The 20,007-nt window shown below is 42.9% G+C and overlaps 1 protein-coding gene across 2 annotated transcripts; it reads left to right on the forward strand.

Annotated features, from left to right (window-relative positions):
• Positions 1-51: 51 nt before the first annotated feature.
• Positions 52-19,310, forward strand: PRPF4 (pre-mRNA processing factor 4). 2 transcript variants are annotated; one of them, XM_032164911.2, is made up of 14 exons: positions 52-164; positions 939-1,119; positions 3,622-3,808; positions 7,608-7,695; positions 8,095-8,174; positions 8,352-8,445; positions 9,255-9,349; positions 11,155-11,213; positions 11,665-11,788; positions 13,134-13,223; positions 15,742-15,864; positions 15,976-16,083; positions 16,172-16,290; positions 16,759-19,310. In XM_032164911.2, exons 1-14 carry the CDS (start codon positions 138-140, stop codon positions 16,950-16,952), a joined length of 1,569 nt encoding a protein of 522 aa, XP_032020802.1. In that variant the 5' UTR covers positions 52-137; the 3' UTR covers positions 16,953-19,310. The 2 variants fall into 2 exon arrangements, with proteins under 2 accessions (XP_032020802.1, XP_032020803.1); XM_032164912.2 differs by having other exon boundaries at positions 942-1,119.
• Positions 19,311-20,007: the final 697 nt, after the last annotated feature.

A 20,007-nucleotide genomic window follows, 5' to 3' on the forward strand; every position in this document is an offset into this window, starting at 1 on the left:
GTGACCCCTCTTGGCCCACGTCCTGTCTGTGACGCACTTCCTGTCAGTGACGCACTTCTGCTCTGCTGGGCGCGCGGTGGACGGTCTGAAACGGAGTGCTTGGGTTTCGTTGGGGCCTGGCGGCTCCAGAGCCCAGTATGGCTTCCTCGCGAGCCTCCTCCACGGTACAGAGCCCGGGATCTCAGCTCACTCTGGCAGGGAGCGCTAAGGGGGAAGGGGATTTTTGTGGGAAGGGGCCGTTAAGGAGCGGGAGAAGGCGGTGGAGGGCTGAAGAGGAAGGCTGCGGGACTCAGTGGTGTCCTACACAGCGGACCACCGTTTTCCTGATCCCTAAGCGCTTTCGTGGACTGTAGCTTATTTGCACCTCTCCCACTACAGCCCCAAAGGGCAAGCATCTCTTCCGACTCATCCAGTAACGGTGCTCTGAAATAGGGAAGTGTCTTGGCCAAGGTTTATGCCTTTGGCAGATCTCAGAATTTTAATGAGACCTACTAACTCCTACTACCTCACGTCTGGAAACGTTTGAAATGTATACACTTGTAATGTTGTAACTTGTTATCCTTTAGCACCGCGTTGGTTATTTTATCTATCCTTAGTATTTCCCCAGTGATGAGCAGGAATCCTGGAAGCATCATAAAACACGAGGTTGAACACTTCCAACGCAATGAAGTAAACAGATTCCAGAGCAAATCTTTCATAGGAAAATACCCGAGAGAACCTCACTAGTTTTATCAATCCTGTCAACCAAAGTGAGGGACTGAAACACCCTCCCCCTACCCTCACCCCAAATCAATGAAGAACGTCTTAAGTAGTGTCCAATTTGTCCTTTCAATTACGGAAGAAATAGGACTGTGAAACTCAGGGTGAGCTTCATCGTCTGGTGAAGTCCGGTAAATTGCCAAGATTAAACCTTAGTTTAATCCAGATCTTTGATTTAGCAGGCAACCAAAACTAAAGCACCCGATGACTTAGTTGCTCCGGTCGTGAAGAAACCACACATCTATTATGGAAGTTTGGAAGAGAAGGAGAGGGAGCGCCTGGCCAAAGGAGAGTCTGGGATTTTGGGGAAAGAAGGACTTAAAGCAGGGATCGAAGCTGGAAATATTAATATAACCTCTGGTAAGATGCAAATTGTGAGCCCATCTTTACCTCTTTGGGTAATGAATACCTTCCTAAACTTAAATATCACCAGTTTTATAATGTCAAAAAATTTCCTTTTTTTTTTTTTTAGACAGTCTTGCTCTGTTGCCAGGCTAGAGTGCAGTGGCGCGATCTCGGCTCACTGCAACCTCCGCCTCCCGGGTTCAAGCAGTTTTCCTGCTTCAGCCTCCCGAGTAGCTGGGATTGCAGGCGCACACCACCACGCCCGGCTAATTTTTGTATATTTAGTAGATACGGGGTTTCACCATGTTGGTCTGGCTGGTCTCAAACTCCTGACCTTGTGATCCGCCCACTTCATCCTCCTAAAGTGCTGGGATTACAGGCGTGAGCCACTGCGCCCGGCAGAATTTCAATTCTTAAACTTGCAGCTATAAGGCTGTATTTTGCCTACCCCCTTATAATCATGCAGAGAGCCTTTTTCTTTTTTTTGAGACGGAGTCTCGCTCTGTCGCCCAGGCTGGAGTGCAGTGGCGCAATCTCGGCTCACTGCAAGCTCCGCCTCCCGGGTTCACGCCATTCTCCTGCCTCAGCCTCTCCGAGTAGCTGGGACTACAGGCGCCTGCCACCACGCCCGGCGAATTTTTTTTGTATTTTTAGTAGAGACGGGGTTTCACCGTGGTCTCGATCTCCTGACCTCGTGATCCGCCCGCCTCGGCCTCCCAAAGTGCTGGGTTTACAAGCGTGAGCCACCGCGCCCGGCCGAGAGCCTTTTTCTTACAATCTGTTATATAGTTTTTCTTCTATGAGTGAGCAGACTTATCAAAAATTCAGTGTACATTTGGATTCAGATTGATTCCATTTGTCTTCTGGAGATCTAATATAGTTCTGGCATTGGTTTGCAGCTAGAGTGGTTCATGATATTCTCCCTTTTGAAGTTTTCCAATTATTTTTTACCCAAAGTGAAATCTTTTTTGTGTGTGTGTGACAGGGTCTCACTCTCTTGCCCAGGCTGGAATGCAGTGGCATAACCTTGGCTCACTGCAACCTCTGCCTTTTGTGTTCAAGTGATTCTTCTGCCTCAGCCTCCCGATTAGCTGAGATTACAGGTGCCCGCCACCACACCCAGCTAATTTTTGTATTTTTAGTAGAGACAGGGTTTCACCATGTTGCCCAGGCTGGTCTCCAACTCCTGACCTCAAATGATCCACCCACCTCGGCCTCCCAAAGTGCTGGGATTACAGGCGTGAGCCACTGCACCTGGCTGAGTTATCTTTTTTTATTATAAAAGTAATAGTGGCCAAGCCTGGTGGCTCACACCTGTAATCCCAGCACTTTGGGAGGCTGAGAAGCGGGAGTCTGGCTTGAGCCCAGGAATCCAAGACCAGCCTGGGCAAATAGTGATACCCCATCTCTACAAAAAGTAGAAAATTAGCCGGGCATGGTGACATGTGCCTGTATTCCCAGCTAACTGGGGTTCTGAGGTGGGAGTTCAAGGCTGCAGTGAGTCATGACTGTGCCACTGCACTCTAACCTGAACAACAGAGCGAGACTCTGTCTCAAAAAAAGTTCGTTATTTTTCTTTTAAAAGATCAATGTATAAATGTGTGAAGTAGAAAATCCTATATTTTTTAAATTAATTGATTGTATATCTTTCTGAGAATTTTAATACAGGTATAAAAATATGTAATTTTTTCCATAAATGGAAACATGATATAAATTGTTGTATAACCCCCATTTTTCATTTTATATACCATTGAGGATATCTTTCCATGTCAGTAATGAGAGGTCTACTATATTTTTAAAATAAAATTATGCATATTTGTCCTAAGAAATTCAGACAATACCAAAGGGCATAAAATGAAGACTCCTCTGCAGCAGGGACATCTGTCAGGTTTCTCATTGATCCTCCCACACATTTTCTAAACACATGCACTGTAGCCTAGTGACTTTTTAAACTTTTTATACTATCTTAAATATAACGTCACCACTGTGCCTCTCATTTTTTATCACACTTACATTTTGGTGTGGGTTTCAAAACTATTGCTGGATTATCCAGAAATCCTTATAGTTGTGGAACTCTCATTTTCATGGTAATTATTTGCAGTTTACTAGTTAATTATTTGTTAAGTATCCCTATACTGGGTCTCCTTTAGAGAATAAATAGCTTTGGCCGTTGTTACAATAATGTTTCTGTTACATCTTCTGGATAGACAGCCTAGTTAACTCTTTGCAAAAGATGTTCTGTACTCTTACTTGCTGGTCTCAGCCAAAGTGTGTGTTTATATAGGTGTAAAGTTAATAAATGAAACGAGGTGGCTTGAACCATTTTCTTGCCTTTTGAGGCTGTGTCATTTAGGTTTATGTGTTTGGCATAATTTAATAAACTGAAAAACAGTAAACTATAAAATGTGTAATAGACAGTTACTTTTCCCTCAGGGCATACACAGACTGCAGTTACTAGAAATTATTTCTCTCTATTTGAAGAAGATCTGCTGATGTTGCCTATTTTCTTTTTAATAGGAGAAGTGTTTGAAATTGAAGAGCATATCAGCGAGCGACAGGCAGAAGTATTGGCTGAGTTTGAGAGAAGGAAGCGAGCCCGGCAGATCAATGTTTCCACAGATGACTCAGAGGTCAAAGCTTGCCTTAGAGCCTTGGGGGAACCCATCACACTTTTTGGAGAGGGTCCTGCTGAAAGAAGAGAAAGGTTGCCTTTCTAAATATTTACTTTTTTTCTTTATTATAATCACAGGGTTCTATTCCAAATTTTGGTTGATCATTTAGTTGAACTTTAATAGAACGTCTCAAATCATGTTAACAATATCTTACTGTGTTTATATGAGTTAGCCCAGAATCTGTCTTAGGCCAATTTTTACTCCACTATTAATTTTTCTTTTTTGTGTTTGTTTGTTTTTGTTTTGTTTTGTTTTGTTTTGTGTTTTGAGACGGAGTCTTGCTCTGTCACCCAGGCTTGAGTGCAGTGTCGTGATCTCAGCTCACTGCAGCCTCCACCTCCCGGGTTCAAGCGATTTTCCTGCCTCAGCCTCCCAAGTGGCTGGGATTACAGGCACCTGCCACCATATTTTTTTTTTTTTTTTTGTATTTTTAGTTATTTTTTATATTTTTGTATTTTTAGTAGAGACAGGGTTTCACCATGTTGGCCAGGCTGGTCTTGAACTCCTAACCTCAAATGATTTACCCACCTTGGCCTCCCAAAGTGCTGGGATTACAAGCGTGAGCCTTCATGCCTGGCCCGTTTTTCTTTATAGACTGGGAAGAGGGTGCTAACGTGCTCCCTTGCCTCCCCTCCCCAGTGCGAGTTTTGAATTGGATAAACATTTGTTGTTGGGCTTTGAAAATTGAGACATCAAATACATTCTATATCAATGACATAAAACAATGATAAATGTTTTTTGGATTTTATTGAAGAGGGGTACCGTCCTCGGATAATGCCCTCTTGTTATTTTCAGGTTGCGAAGTCTTTTAGTTGTGGTCTAGTCACACACAATTATGAGGAGCCCCTCTGGTCTCTCTGTCCACTATCACATCTCCCCTTCATCATCCAGCTTGTTGGAAGGGTTTTTTCTATTACTCCCTTGAGGTCTTTACCCTTATTTACTCTTCAACCTGCTGCAAACTGACCAACCCCTACCACATTAAAATTGCTCTTTATTAAGATCACCAATCCACCTTTACTAAGAATAGCCCTAGTATACTGCCAGCCACTCCCTCCTTGAAATACTCCCTCCTTGAACTACTCCCTTTCCTTCACTCTCCTAAGACCAAATCCTCTTGATTTTCCTCTTCTCTCACTAGCTAATTCTTCTCACTTACCTTCTAAACCTCTTTTTCTCTGCCTGCCCTTTACAGGCTGTCTTTTCCTCTACTTGCCCTTGGTGATCAGCTCTACTCCCATAGCATCATTCACTGTGTGTTCTGATGATTCCCAAATCTCTCATTGCAGCTCAGGTATCCCACAGGTACTTCAAACTTGAGACATCTGAATTGAAATATATCCCCACCTCTCTCCTATACTCATACAATTCTTAGTTGAAAATCTGCCTAGCCTCCTTTATAATCCATTAGCAAAATCTAGTCTGTTCTACTTGCGAGATACAACTCCAGCTATCTTCTTTGCTCTATCTTTACTGCTTTCAAATCTGCACTGTTGTGATAGCCCCAAACATGTTGTGTTAATTGCTTGCTTAAAATCCTAGATTGTCTTCTCATACTTGGAGTAAAAAACTCTTACCATGGTCTGTAAGGTCTTCAGCCTTACCCATATCACCCTTCCCCAATTTACTAGAATAGCCACATTGGTCCTTATGGAATATGCTAGTTCTTTTTATGTCTTTCCACATGATTGGTCTATTTTTATTCTTCTCTCTTGGCTTTTAGAGGCTTTTCTTCTGCCTTTTTTTTTCCTTTGAGACGGAGTCTCGCTCTGTCACCCAGGCTGGAGTGCAATGGTGCAATCTCGGCTCACTGCAACCTCCACCTCCCAGGTGCAAGCCATTCTCCTGCCTCAGCCTCCCAAGTACCTGGGACTACAGGCATGTGCCACCATGCCTGGCTAACTTTTATATTTTTAGTAGAGACGGGGTTTCAACACGTTGGCCAGGCTGATCTCAAACTCCTTAAGTGATCCGCCTGCCTGGGCCTCCCAAAGTGCTGGGATTACAGACATGAGCCACCACGCCCGGCCTTCTTCATTTTTTATTAACCTGGATCCCTGTCAAACTTCTTATTCTTTTGTTTCAGCATAGATGCCACCTATTCAAAGAAGCCTTTCGTCACACCTAACCCCTCCGTTCTCTGTCATAGTATGTTATTTTATTAGCCTTTTCAAAGGGTATACTTTTTTATTATTGTTTAGTTTGTTTTTTCCACCAGCAAAGTCTATCTTATTCATTATTATGTTCCTTAAATGAATCCTTTGAGTCACTACTGCTACTATCTGAATTTCAGTCCACCGTTGTGACTCAGAGCATCACTACAACAGTACTGTCTGATTTCCCTGCCATTATTCTTCCCTTTTAATCCATTCTTTGTACTGTTTCAGGGATGTTTCTCACCTGTAAATCCTCCTGAGCGTGGCATTAGCAATTCTTTGTGACCTGACTCCTCCTTGCATTTGCAGCCCTGTTCTTCACCAGTCCTCTTCTATGTTCCACGCTCCAGCCATATTGAATTATTTGTGACTGCAAGCTCAACATGTTTTTCTTACCTCCAGGCCTTATTTGTTTAACCCTTTGCCTGACATTTTCTTATTCTTTTTTTTTTTTTTTTGAGACAGAGTCTTTCTCTGTCCCCCAGGCTGGAGTGCGGTGGCGCGATCTCGGCTCACCGCAACCTCCACCTCCTGGGTTGACGCCATTCTCCTGCCTCAGCCTCCCGAGTAGCTGGGACCACAGGCGCCCACCAACACGCCCGGCTAATTTTTTTGTATTTTTTAGTAGAGACGGGGTTTCACCGTGTTAGCCAGGATGGTCTCGATCTCCTGACCTCGTGATCCACCCGCCTCGGCCTCCCAAAGTGCTAGGATTACAGGCTTGAGCCATCGCGCCTGGCCGACATTGTCTTATTCTTGACCCCCTTGACCTGATTAATTGAGGACTCAATTTACATATTACCTTTTTTTAATGAAACCTTCCCTGATCTTCTAAGCTTAGTTAGATGCCCGTTACAAAGTCCCCTCTAGCACTCTGTGCTGACTGCTGTAGTGATAGGTAATATAATGAATTATAGTTTGCCAGTACTCTCTGTTGTTTCCCCAGGACTAAGCTACTTGAAATCAAGAACCGATTCTTAGTCATCACTGTATAGTTAGCACCTGAGTCAGTATCCAGTACATTGTGGCACTGAGTGAAAGTTGGCAGTCTTCACAGACCAAGTGGTAGCAGTGTAGGGGCTCATTGACTCTAAATTGAATAGAGTAATTGCTTATAGTTGAATTTTGGGAATTTCCAAATAGAGAAGACTGAGTGGGAGAAACCACACTGGGAGTTTAGCCATCCCCACTTGACTCTTAAAGAAGGTTCCTGGAGGGCTGGGCATAGTGGCTCATGCCCGTAATCCCAGCACTTTGGGGGGCTGAGGCAGGAGGATCACTTGAGCCCAGAAGTTCAAGATTTGCCTGGGCAACATAGCAAGCCCTTCTCTCTACAGAAAAATTTAAAAATTAGCCAGTTGTAGCAGTGTACCTGTAGTCCCAGCCACTCGGGAGGCTGGGGTGGGAGGATCGCTTGAGCCTAGGAGGTTGAGGCTGCAGTGACCCTTGATCATGCCACTGCACTCCATCCTGGGCAACAACAAGACCTCATCTCTTAAAAAGAGAAAAAAAAAAAAAGGTTGCTAGGTGGTTTGAACAGTGAGAGAATAGTAAAGGCTTGCTCCCATCTTAGGGGAGCTTTAATAACAGTGTTTAAAACTGTGTTAAAGTGTACTTTAAAAACAGTGTTATCTCAACCATGTTTAAATTCTGATCTTTTTTTTTTTTTTAACAGGTTAAGAAATATCCTCTCAGTCGTCGGTACTGATGCCTTGAAAAAGACCAAAAAAGATGATGAGAAGTCTAAGAAGTCCAAAGAAGAGGTAGAACATGTCTTTAACTTCACAGTGTAAACATGAAGGAAATGAGGGGATAGGTCTCTCGTTTTCTGCTTTCAATGGTTTGCTTTGCTAAGATGTTGGGGGGAAATGTCTTTGAAGGCTCTACCATTCAAGAATAGTTGCTGGTAGTAGTTTTGGTTCCTTTGTAAGTATGAATGGAGCTAAGTGAGTTTTCCAGTCAGGAAAGAATCATAGCATTCCTGGTATAACCATCTAATTACATATCATAGAAAAAAATACAGTAGAAAGTCCTATGCCTGATTTCATCCTATTACCGAACGAATTCACCTTCCTTCTGGGCAGTTAAAATGGAGAAATGACAGTTATAAGAGGAGTAGAATGCTTCAGACTTGACCTTTCTGCTCTTAATTTGCCTTTCAGTATCAGCAAACCTGGTATCATGAAGGACCAAATAGCTTGAAGGTGGCAAGACTATGGATTGCTAATTATTCGTTGCCCAGGTAAAGAGAGCCTCCAGTAGAAGAAAAAAGCATATTTTTTGTGTGTGTTTCCTCTCAGGAACTGAGGGCTTGATAAAGACTATGGTTGTTAAATGAAATTGAGGGGTAGAGTAGAGATACATGTGGGTCCTTGTTTACAACCCTGTTGCTCCTGGTGATGGTGTTTCTGTGTCGCAGGGCAATGAAACGCTTGGAAGAGGCCCGACTCCATAAGGAGATTCCTGAGACAACAAGGACCTCCCAGATGCAAGAGCTGCACAAGTCTCTCCGGGTAAGATGCTCCCAGCGATTGTCCCACATCTTAAAGGGTCTTCATGTTTATTTGATTTTTCTACTTTGGCTCACCTCTGGGAAGGTAGAGGCAACTAGAGTGATTCCTCCCTGCTTGAGTTGAGCTGCTGTGACATGGGAGGAGCCATCAGTTAACGTGGCAGGAGCTTACTGTGCTTTGTACTCAGCAGAGGCCTATGGTTCTATTCTTTATTTCTCCCTGTTAATATGTCAAAGTTTCTCTGGGGTTTTCTGTTTATATTTAGCTGACTCAGAAGTTGTGATACTAAGACTGTAGAAAACAGCTGGGCACAATGGCTCAGTCCTGTAATCCCAGCATTTTGGGAGGCAGAGGCAGGCGGATCACTTGAGCCTCAGGAGTTTGAGACCAGCCGGGTCAACATGGTGAAACCCTGTCTCTACTAAAAATACAAAAATTTGCCAGGTGTGGTGGCATGCGCCTGTAATCCCAGGTACTTGGGAGGCTGAGACGGGAGGATTGCTTGAACCCGGGAAGCGGAGGTTGCGGTGAGCCAAGATCACGCCACCACACTCCACCCTGAGCAACACAGCAAGACTCTGTCTCAAAAAAAAAAAAAATAGACTATAGAAAACAGCATGCTGGAGTTTCATATAACTTCATATATCAATGTATGTGTCTTCTAACAGCAGCAACAAAACCATAGAAGAATCTTCGGATGGGTTAAAACTGAAAAGCTGCTTTGTTGTTCTTTTTATGGTGGAAAAGCAAAGGAACTCTTAGATTAACCTATTACTGATCACCATGTGTGTGTTTTTTTTCTTTTTAAGTCTTTGAATAATTTTTGCAGTCAGATTGGGGATGATCGGCCTATCTCCTACTGTCACTTTAGTCCCAATTCCAAGATGCTGGCCACAGCTTGTTGGTAAGTTCCATTTTACAATGACATTTTTTCCTAAATGGGGAGCAGGCTCAGGAAAAAAATTAACATTTGTGTTAGACGTCTATTTCTACGTCCTCTTTCTCTGCTTCTCATGATCACACCAAACTACAGATGTCAGTCAGTGCTCTACCTGTTGTATAATACAATGTAGCCTTGGTTTAGCCGTTCTCACTCTTCACCAGTGACCCCAGAGATCCATTACATAAAGCACTCTGTCACATTCTTGACACTAGTGTTTTGGAACAGGTCCTGTAGTCAGTTTATAGACCAACTAGTATCCATAACTCAGTCTGGCTTTTCTTTTCCAGTTATGTGACCTCGCTAAGATACTTAATTTCTGTAAGCTTCAGTGTCCTCATCTGTAAAGTGGGGTGAGGTAGTGTTTGTAAAGCATTTTGCCTTGACAGTGCCTGGTATGTAGTAAGGACTCGTTAAACGTTAATTATTGGTTTATCTTTGTTTTATTTTCTTATCACCGCATATGCAGAAAACTCAGGATGTGGTAACTTTGTTGTTTTGTTTGAGTTTGGTTGTGTTTTTTTGTGGGACATGGTTATCTAATGAGAAAGGAAACTTAGATTGAATACACAGGAGCTACTTGACTAGACCGACCTTGAGACGGGTTCAGGAGAAAGCCAAGGGACTACACAAATGAGTCCACCTCTCCAAGCCTCATTACCTTCACTATAATGTTTGGTTGTTCCTGCCGTACCTACTTCACAGGTCTGTTAGAAAGATCATCCGAGATAATAGATATAAAAGTAATTTGTTGAAAAATTTCCAAAATAAGAAGTCTCTAAAAAGTTTAAGGCCAGCAAGGCACGGTGGCTTACACTTGTAATCCCAGCACTTTGGAAGGCCACAGCAGGAGGATCACTTGAGCCCAGGAGTTTGAGACCAGGCTGGGCAACAATAGTGAGACCCTGTCTCTACAAATTTTTTTTTTTTTTTTTGAGACGGAGTGTCACACTTTCGCCCAGGCTAGAGTGCAGTGGCACAATCTCGGCTCACTGCAAGCTCCGCCTCCTGGGTTCATGCCATTCTCCTGTCTCAGCCTCCCAAGTAGCTGGGACTACAGGCGCCTGCCACCATGCCCAGCTAATTTTTGGTATTTTTAGTAGAGACAGGGTTTCACCGTGTTAGCCAGGATGGGCTCGATCTCCTGACCTTGTGATCTGCCTGCCTCGGCCTCCCAAAGTGCTGGGATTACAGGCGTGAGCCACGGCGCCTGGCCCAAAAACTTTTTAAAAATTTATTTAATTTTTTAAAATGTTAGCCAGGTGTGGTGGCATGCACCTATTAGTCCCAGCTATTCAGGAGGCTGGGTGATAGAATTGCTTGAGCCTGGGAGGTTGAGGCTGCAGTGAACTGTGATCACGTTACTGCACTCCAGCCTAGGTGACAGAGTGACACTCTTTCTCAAAAAAAAAATTTAAATACTTTGTAATCAGCAAAATGCTATTCATATTTAAGGATAGTATCACTATTAATATTAGTATTATTGGATAGTTTAATTTGCCCCACCTTCCCTCACAAGCGGATCCAAAAGTTAAGGAGAATGGCTATGGTGTAGTGTTGATTATAGTCCAGTAAAAGCCTCTGGTTGTGTGCGGGCTGGAGGTAGCTTTTTCTTCTATAACCCTTCCAACTATAAGGCTTTTATTTTTCTGTCAGCCATTGTAAAGTTTACTGGGGGTGAGAAGAGATCGTCCTTTAGTAATATTACCAAGGTACCTTTTCCTTCCCAGACCAACCCTGGCTGAGATGCTTTCCTTTGTATTTGATAGGAGTGGGCTTTGCAAGCTCTGGTCTGTTCCTGATTGCAACCTCCTTCACACTCTTCGAGGTAAGTTAGAGTCTTATCCAAATCTCAGTCTTTTTCCCAGTGTGAACTCAGTTAAGCCTTAAATTCTGCTTGACACTCAGACCCCATATACACAGCATTAATTCTTGATTTGATTTGACTTGGTTTCCTCTGGCTTCAAGACTGGACTATCACAACTTCCTACACATCCACTTTTCTCTCATGTCCAGTCACACTCTGGCATTTTATAATCTCTAAACCAAAAACCACAATGGGTTTTTTTGTGTTTTGCTTTTTTAAAAAATATAATCTAAATATTAGCTTAAATTAAAATAGTTGATGTTTTAATAGTTGAATAGTCACTTTAATATTCTGTATGTCCACATGTTCCCTAGTATATACTTACCTGTGATGTTCATCATAGTCTGTATTTGTACATGGGTTATATCGAGAGGCAGGAACCTTTTAACTTGCATCTCTTACACTCCTTTAGGGCATAACACAAATGTAGGAGCAATTGTATTCCATCCCAAATCTACTGTCTCCTTGGACCAAAAAGATGTCAACCTGGCCTCTTGTGCGGCTGATGGCTCTGTGAAGCTTTGGAGTCTGGACAGGTGAATATCACTGTTCTGTGGCCCATACTGCCATCACTAAAGTAGATGTTTGATTGGTTGGACCCCAGGACCTCAGGTTAAAAATCTGGCATTTAGGCCATGCGCAGTGGCTCACACCTTAAGGCTGAGGCAGGAGAATTGCTTAAACCCGGGAGGTGGAGGTTGTGGTGAGCCGAGATTGCACCACTGCACTCCAGCTTGGGCGACAGAGCAAGACTACATCTTGAAAGAAAAAAAAATCTGGCATTTAACCCCCAAGATGGTTTAAGAGTCAAGGTAACTTAGTATGAAAATGAAGTAAGTGGAAGATTGAAATTATTAGGCCTTTTCTTACTAAAGGAGTTACGTCAGTTTTTTCTTACCTGTTAACTTTGGATCTTGATTTTCGCCTATAGCCTAGTGACCACTATTTCCTAGCTCCATTTATTCCAGAAAGATCCAGCCTACCTCCTACATGATAGATTAACAATGAACTAAAGATAATATTCTTGGCAGTTCATTGGTTCTTAGCAAACAGCCACAGGGGAGAGGAAAGTGAGGTTCTGTCTAGCAGTATTACCAAGGAGATGTCTCCTCCCAACAGCATCATCCTTTACCTGGAATGTATTTCCCAACTACAACAGTTTTTAAAAATGTGTTTATATGATTGTTTTCCAAAAAAAAAAAAAAATTTGGAAGCACCCTGTTGGCCAAAAGCCATCTGAATTTAATTGTTAATTTTCTTTCTTTGGGAAAACACATGAAGGTTTTTACTTGAGAATTTTTATAAGAGCCAATTAGTGTCTTCACTCCTCACCAGACAGGGTCTCACTTATGAGCACAGCAGGTTTTAATTGGCTTTGGTAATACTTAGCAATATTTATTCCCCTCGGGCTTTGGCTTGTTCTGTGTATGCACATTGACAAAGTTCCCTTTTTAATTGCCCTCTTTACAGTTCATGTTTATTGCCTTTTGCTAATGTTCAGATCTTTTGGTGGTTGCTGGGTAGCAGAATTTAATGGCCACCAAAAGGAGACTAAGCCTCGTCTCTATTGAGGAGTTCCTTTTTCATTTGGATCTTGGAACAGGCCTAAATTTGAAAAAGGTTTGTCTGTAATCCACTTGTACCAAAACTGTGTGATTTCTGTGTCCTTATATCTCTTCCAAAGCATGTTTTCTTTCTAGAATCCAGGTACTCCTTTGGTGCAGAATGACTATTTTGCTTATTGGGCCAAAGCATTTTACAAGTGTAGTTACAATTTAGCCTCTCGTGTTGTACAGAATGGGTATATCTGCACAAAAGGTAATCAGTTTTGTGAATATTTATATGTCTATAAAATTGTTTATATGTTTGGTTCCTTTCCAGTGATGAACCAGTGGCAGATATTGAAGGCCATACAGTGCGTGTGGCCCGGGTAATGTGGCATCCATCAGGACGTTTCCTGGGCACCACCTGGTGAGCCGTCCTTTTATTGTTTTATCCATACAGGCCTGTGGCATCTTCTTAACCCTTTATGGCTATCTGCCAGGTAAATTTTTAGAGCAGAGATCTTCAGGTAGGATTTTGTTGGGCTGCAGGGAATTGGAATCAGAGGAGAATGTTTAATATAGTGAGGGCTAAGTATATTTGCCTTTTTTTTTTTTTTTGAGGTGGAGTCTCACTCTGTCACCCAGGCTGGAATGCAGTGGCACGATCTCGGCTCATTGCAACCTCCGCCTCCCGGGTTCAAGCGATTCTCCTGCCTCAACCTCCTGAGTAGCTGGGACTACAGGCGCGTGCCACCATGCCCAGCTAATTTTTTTATTTTTAGTAGAGACAGGGTTTCACCATGTTGGCCAGGCTGGTCTTGAACTCTTGACCTCAGGTGATCTTCCCGCCTCAGCCTCCCGAAGTGCTGGGATTATAGGTATGAGGTAACCTGCCCAGCCATATTTGCCTTTAAATTACAATTAATCTGAAATTTCAGAGTTACAAATTACCAGAAAACAAGGATTTTCACTTTTGTCCAATGCTACAGGTATATAAGTCTCCCTTCCTGGTTCTGTAAGTTCAGGGAGGCTAGAATCTGTTAGAGAACTTTTCCATTAAGCTATAATTAACATACAATGGAATGGATTTATTTTAAGTGTACAGTGCTGTCAGTCTTTACAAATGCGTACCATTCCTGTGACCCACACCCCTGTCAATACAGAGAACAGTCCATCACCCCAGAAAGGTCCCTCATGCCCTTTTCCAGCCAACTCCCCCTTCTAAAGCAACTGCTGATCTGACTTCTATCACCATAAATTAATTATGTCTATTCATACTGTGAATTCATTTGTGGCAGGCTTCTTTCACTCAGCATAACATTGTTAAGAGTCATTCATGTTGTTGCATGTATCAGTAATTCCTTGTTACTGCTGGGGGTTATTCATTTTTATGACTGTGCCATGGTTTATCCATTCTCCTGTTGATGGACACTTGGGCTGTTTCCAGGTTTGGGCCAGTCAGAATGAAGCTGCTATAAATATTCTTGTACCAGGCTTTTGTGGACATGAGTACAATTGTTGGGTCATAGGGTAGAGGTATTAGATGTATATTTAACTTTTTCTAAACTCCCCACCAGTTTTCCAAAATGGTTACACCATTTTACATTCCTGGAGTTCTGGTTACTTCATATCCCTGTTAACATTTGGTGTTGTCAGTCTTACCATTTTGCCCAATCTAGCAGGTGTGTAGTGATCTCACATGATTTTCTTCTTTTTTTTTTTTTTTTTTTTTTTTTTAGACGGACTCTCGCTCTGTCGCCCAGGCTGGAGTGCAGTGACGCAATCTCGGCTCACTGCAAGCTCCGCCTCCCGGGTTCACGCCATTCTCCTGCCTCAGCCTCCCGAGCAGCTGAGACTATAGGCGCCCGCCACCACGCCCGGCTAATTTTTTTGTATTTTTAGTAGAGACGGGGTTTCACCGTGGTCTCGATCTCCTGACCTCGTGATCCGCCCGCCTCGGCCTCCCAAAGTGCTGGGATTACAAGCGTGAGCCACCGCGCCCGGCCGATCTCCCATGATTTTCATTCTTATTACCCTGATCACTATTGCTCTTGAGTGCTCTGTCATATGCTTTGCTTGTTTTTTTTTTAATTGAGTTTGTCTCTTTTGTCTTTATTTCCATTTGCATAGTCAGTTATACCACCTTGTATTGAAGAGACTTTCCTTTCTCTGTTGGAATTGTTTCAGTACCCTTGTTAAAAATCATCTGACCATATATGTGTGGTTATTTCTGTACTTCCTATTCTCTTCCATTGATCTATTTGTGTATGAGTGATTTTTGTATCCCCAACATCCAATTTAGGGCCTAGTAAATGTATAAATGCTTGATGAATGAAAGAATATAACAGTGGAGGCAGAATGAAGGCAACAGAGTCTTTGCTGGGCCATTCTTGGGGAATCCTGTTATTAAAATAGCCACTAGGTTGGGCGTGGTGATTCACACCTATAATCCCAGCACTTTGGGAGGCCAAGGTGGGTGAATCACCTGAGCTCAGGAGTTCGAGACCAGCCTGGCCAACATAGTGAAACCCCATCTCTATGAAAAATACAAAAATTAGCTGGGCATGGTGGCGCACACCTGTAGTCCCAGCTACTCAGAAGGCTGAGGCAGGAGAATGGCTTGAACCCGGGAGGTGGAGGTTGCAGTGAGCCAAGATTGCGCCACTGTGCTCCAGGCTGGGCAACAGTGAGACGCTGTCTCAAAAAAAAAAAAAAAAAAGCCCTAGAGGTTTACAGCGATTCCATGGTTTTCAGCTAGCACCTAAGGCAGATAAGCTTAGTTGTCGAGTCATCGTTTATGTCAGAAAGGAGCTTCCTGTTAATATGGTTATATGAATAGTTTCAGAAGCATTAATAACTTAAGCTATAATGACTTACAATACTTTATGTGTTGTAGAAACTGAATAAATACCAGCTGGTTGATTGTTAGTGTGATTTGGTTTTAGCTATGACCGTTCATGGCGCTTATGGGATTTGGAGGCTCAAGAGGAGATCCTGCATCAGGAAGGCCACAGCATGGGTGTGTATGACATTGCCTTCCATCAAGATGGCTCTTTGGCTGGCACTGGGTAAGGCTTCTCCCATGTAGCCAGGGGCAGCTTAGTACTCTCACCTCTTACGTATACCTGCTTCCACAGAGAACTGGATTCAAAGTGTTCATTTATAAATTATTTTTTCAGGGGACTGGATGCATTTGGTCGAGTTTGGGACCTACGCACAGGACGTTGTATCATGTTCTTAGAAGGCCACCTGAAAGAAATCTATGGAATAAATTTCTCCCCCAATGGGTAAAATAAACACTGAATGAGGGGTGAAAAAGGGTTCTGGGTCAGCAGGTACTCTATTTCTAACTTCAATACTGCATCCAATCCACAGCTATCACATTGCAACCGGCAGTGGTGACAACACCTGCAAAGTGTGGGACCTTCGACAGCGGCGTTGCGTCTACACCATCCCTGCTCATCAGAACTTAGTGACTGGCGTCAAGTTTGAGCGTAAGCTTTCCTCCTATTTTAGGTCTAAATAACACAGACAAACAGTATTGTGTTCCTGTGGAATGCAGGCCAGGCTTTAGCTTAACTGAGAAGTAGAACAGGAGAGAATTTGACCTACTGGTAAAGGAGCAAATTATAATTTCCTTCCCCCTGCCATACCCTTAGATCTGTGGGAAAGCATGCTTCTCATTGCAGGAAGTAAAGACGACTTTCATGAGTGCTTTGCTTCATTCTTTCCTCCATGTATGCTCTGAGCACTGAATCCTTAATATTATTCTGAACAGATTCTCGGTCAGGGAATGAGCCAAAAGACCTTACTGTTATTTGTTCCCTTAAGTCTGTAGAAATAGGTTTTTTTAAAAATAGTATGTTTTTTAAAAATAGTATGTTTTTGCAGACTTTTGTGCTTTTGTCTTCTCTTTTGAATACTTGAATTCCTCTAGCAATTCCCCTTCTCTTCTGCTGTAGCTATCCATGGGAACTTCTTGCTTACTGGTGCCTATGATAACACAGCCAAGATCTGGACGCACCCAGGCTGGTCCCCGCTGAAGACTCTGGCTGGCCATGAAGGCAAAGTGATGGGCCTAGATATTTCTTCCGATGGGCAGCTCATAGCCACTTGCTCATATGACAGGACCTTCAAGCTCTGGATGGCTGAATAGATGACAATGGAAAAAGGACTTGAACCTCAAGCTCTCTCTAAGGAGCTGTTTTCCGCAAAAGAGAAGAATTGAAGTGTTTAGTTCTATCATGTTTTCTGCAATTACCATGCGTAGACCCTCAGTAGAATTGGACTTCATGTCAGCCCCCACTCCAGGCAGGCAGCCCAATCCCTAGGTGATGGTGAGCCCCTCTCATGGTTGAAAATTTATTACTTTTTTATGCCCTGCCACGAACTGTGTAGACATTGTTTTTATTAATCTTTTGTTTGGCCAGGCATGGTGGCTCACGCCTGTAATCCTAGCACTTTGGGAGGCCAAGGTGGGTAGATCGCTTGAGCTCAGGAGTTCAAGACTAGTCTGGGCAACATGGCAAATGCTGTCTCTACAAAAAAATACTAAAATTAGCTGGTCGCGGTGGCTTGTGCCTGTGATTCCGGCTACTTGGGAGGCTGCGGTGGGAGGGATGCTTAAGCCTGGGAGGCGGAGGTTGCAGTGAGCCGAGATTGCACCATTGCACTCTAGCCTGTGTGACAGAGCAAGACCCTTTCTCAAAAAAAAAAAAATTTGTTCGAATGCCTTATAGCCTTCCACACAGCACCCAGGATTGTGACTGACTCTGCATTTTTAATTCTTGAAACTTGGCTTTCCATAACATGGTACCTGCTTCAGGACTACATGTGACCCAGAGAGCAAGGTGGCTGAACTATAGTCTGGAAGCCCTCAGGTAAAGAGGCACATCTCACCACTCGTTGGTTAAACAGTGCATCATAGGGAGCACTTTTCCTTTCCCTGGAGAATGGGATATGAAGCAGTAGACTGCAGCCACGCCGATGGTTATGCAGTGAAGAAGATTTCACCTCTTCCTGTTGAGTTTGCTTGGAATGCTGACTGCATCAGGCAACTCTGAACTGAACATTTGCTTTGTCAGAAAATATCTTTTATTTTACTTTGAAATTTGGCAACGTTCATGTTACCCCAAAGCAAAACCATTGTGTCAGGAGTCAAACAAATGTTTAGAAAGCAAACATGATGTCTCTATTGTACAACCTCCTTTCTGTTGGCTATTTAAAGGATGTACTTCGTGTATTAAAGGGTACTTTAACGAAAAAAACCCTAATGGGTATTCCTAAACCTAAACCTTTTCTTTATTCCACATTTGCTACGGTAAAATCTTGTTACAAAACTACCCTGTAAAGAATTATTTTCTATAGTTAAGCATTTTTTGAATCATAGCCATTGGTCCATAGAGGTCTCCTTTTTTTGGTTTGGGATATAATGGATGATCTCAAATATGGATTACTCTGATTTGTGTCTCCCTTAGCACCTTGTCAACAATTTTTTTAAAAATAGAGGGCTGTTTGCATTGTGGGCCAGACTACCAGTAAGCCAGGCCTGGACTCAATTACAATTCTTACTTGTCTGTCATGCACCTCTTTTCACCTCAACTATACAACCTCTGAACTCTCAAATTACACAGTAAATTCAAAAACATATATAGGAGTTTGGAAGAAGAAAAGGTTGTCTATGGAGGAGAGTTATTAAAGAAGGGCTCCTTGGCCGGGCACGGTGGCTCACACATGTAATCGCTTGAACCTGGGAGGCGGAGGTTGCAATGAGCCAAGATCATGCCGTTGTACTCCAGCCTGGGCAACAGAGCAAGACTCCATCTCAAAAAAAAAAAAAAACTTAATTTGCTGTCGCAGAGAGGTTGACAATGGCTTTGGTCAGCTCTATTCTGTGGACTCTGAATGTGTGATATAGCCAAACAACTGGGTTGTTTTGTTTCATTTTGAGACAGGGTCTCCCTTTGTCGCCCAGACTGGTGTGCAGTAGTGCGAACACAGCTCACCACAGCCTTGACTTCCTGTGCTCAAATTATTCTCCTGCCTCATCCCCTCGTCCTCCTGTGTAACTGGGATCACAGGAGGATGCCACCATGCCTGGCTAATTTTTTTTATTTTTTTTGTAGAGACACGATTTCACTTTGTTGCCCAGGCCGGTCTCATATTTCTGGGCTCATGTGATCCTTCTGCCTTGGCCTCCCAAAATGCTGGGATTACAGGCATGAGCCACTGTGCCTGACCTAAACATACTGTTTTTAATCTGATTTCAATTATAACCAAACGGTTGCATTTTCTATGTAGTTGTTCGGCTTCTGAATTCTCAGGACTACCCTCTGTTGCTCACTTCACTATTGTTCAAGTATTAATGAATTCTATTTCATAGATTGCGATAAAGAGAAATTTTTTTCTTACCTTCTGTGTAGTATGTGTAAAATAATGAACACTGGTGAATTAGCATGCAATTGGATATAATGTGCTAACAAAAGATTTTTAGTTTCTCAGGTTTAAATTTTACTATTAGTTCCCTTCGACTTGTTTTTCTTTGTTTTTTGGTTGTTCCAAGAGGTAGCAGTTGGGTGAAAATATTTCATCTAAGCCTTTGACAGAACAAATACCTTGTAGGCTATTTCTTCACAGGAATTAAAACATCATTGTAAGAAAGTGGTTAAGAAGCACAAAGCCAGGCGTGGCATTTGTGAAAATGGCAAGATAAACATAGCCACCGTTTCACAGAACACTTAGTCCCTACCTAGATGGTGTACCAGGCACATTCAGATACCTTGTTTAATCCCCACAATCTTTTGAGTTTATTATTCCCTTTTTATGGACAAAACAGGCTCCAAGAAACACTTGCTCAAGTTTACCCAGCCAGCAAGTGATGGAGCCTGAATTTGAACTGTCATCTGACCATTGGTGACCTTATGAAGGTTTCACAGGTTCCCCACACTGTCCAGACAAAAGGACCGGTACAGCCAGCATGGCCTGTTTCCTGTATGAAGTCTGAGCTTTTTAAGGACTGTCCACTTTGTATAATGCCCCCCACCCTTTTTTTTTTTTTTTTTTTTTTTTTTTAAGAGATGGGATCTCAGCCGGGTGCAGTGGCTCATGCCTGTAATCCCAGCACTTTGGTCAGGAGTTTGAGACCAGCCTGGCCAACATGGTGAAACCCCGTCTCTACTAAATATACCAAAAATTAGTTGGGGGTAGTGGTG

Source organism: Hylobates moloch, unplaced genomic scaffold, assembly GCF_009828535.3.
Source record: "Hylobates moloch isolate HMO894 unplaced genomic scaffold, HMol_V3 SCAFFOLD_10, whole genome shotgun sequence".
NCBI classification, from domain to species: domain Eukaryota; kingdom Metazoa; phylum Chordata; class Mammalia; order Primates; family Hylobatidae; genus Hylobates; species Hylobates moloch.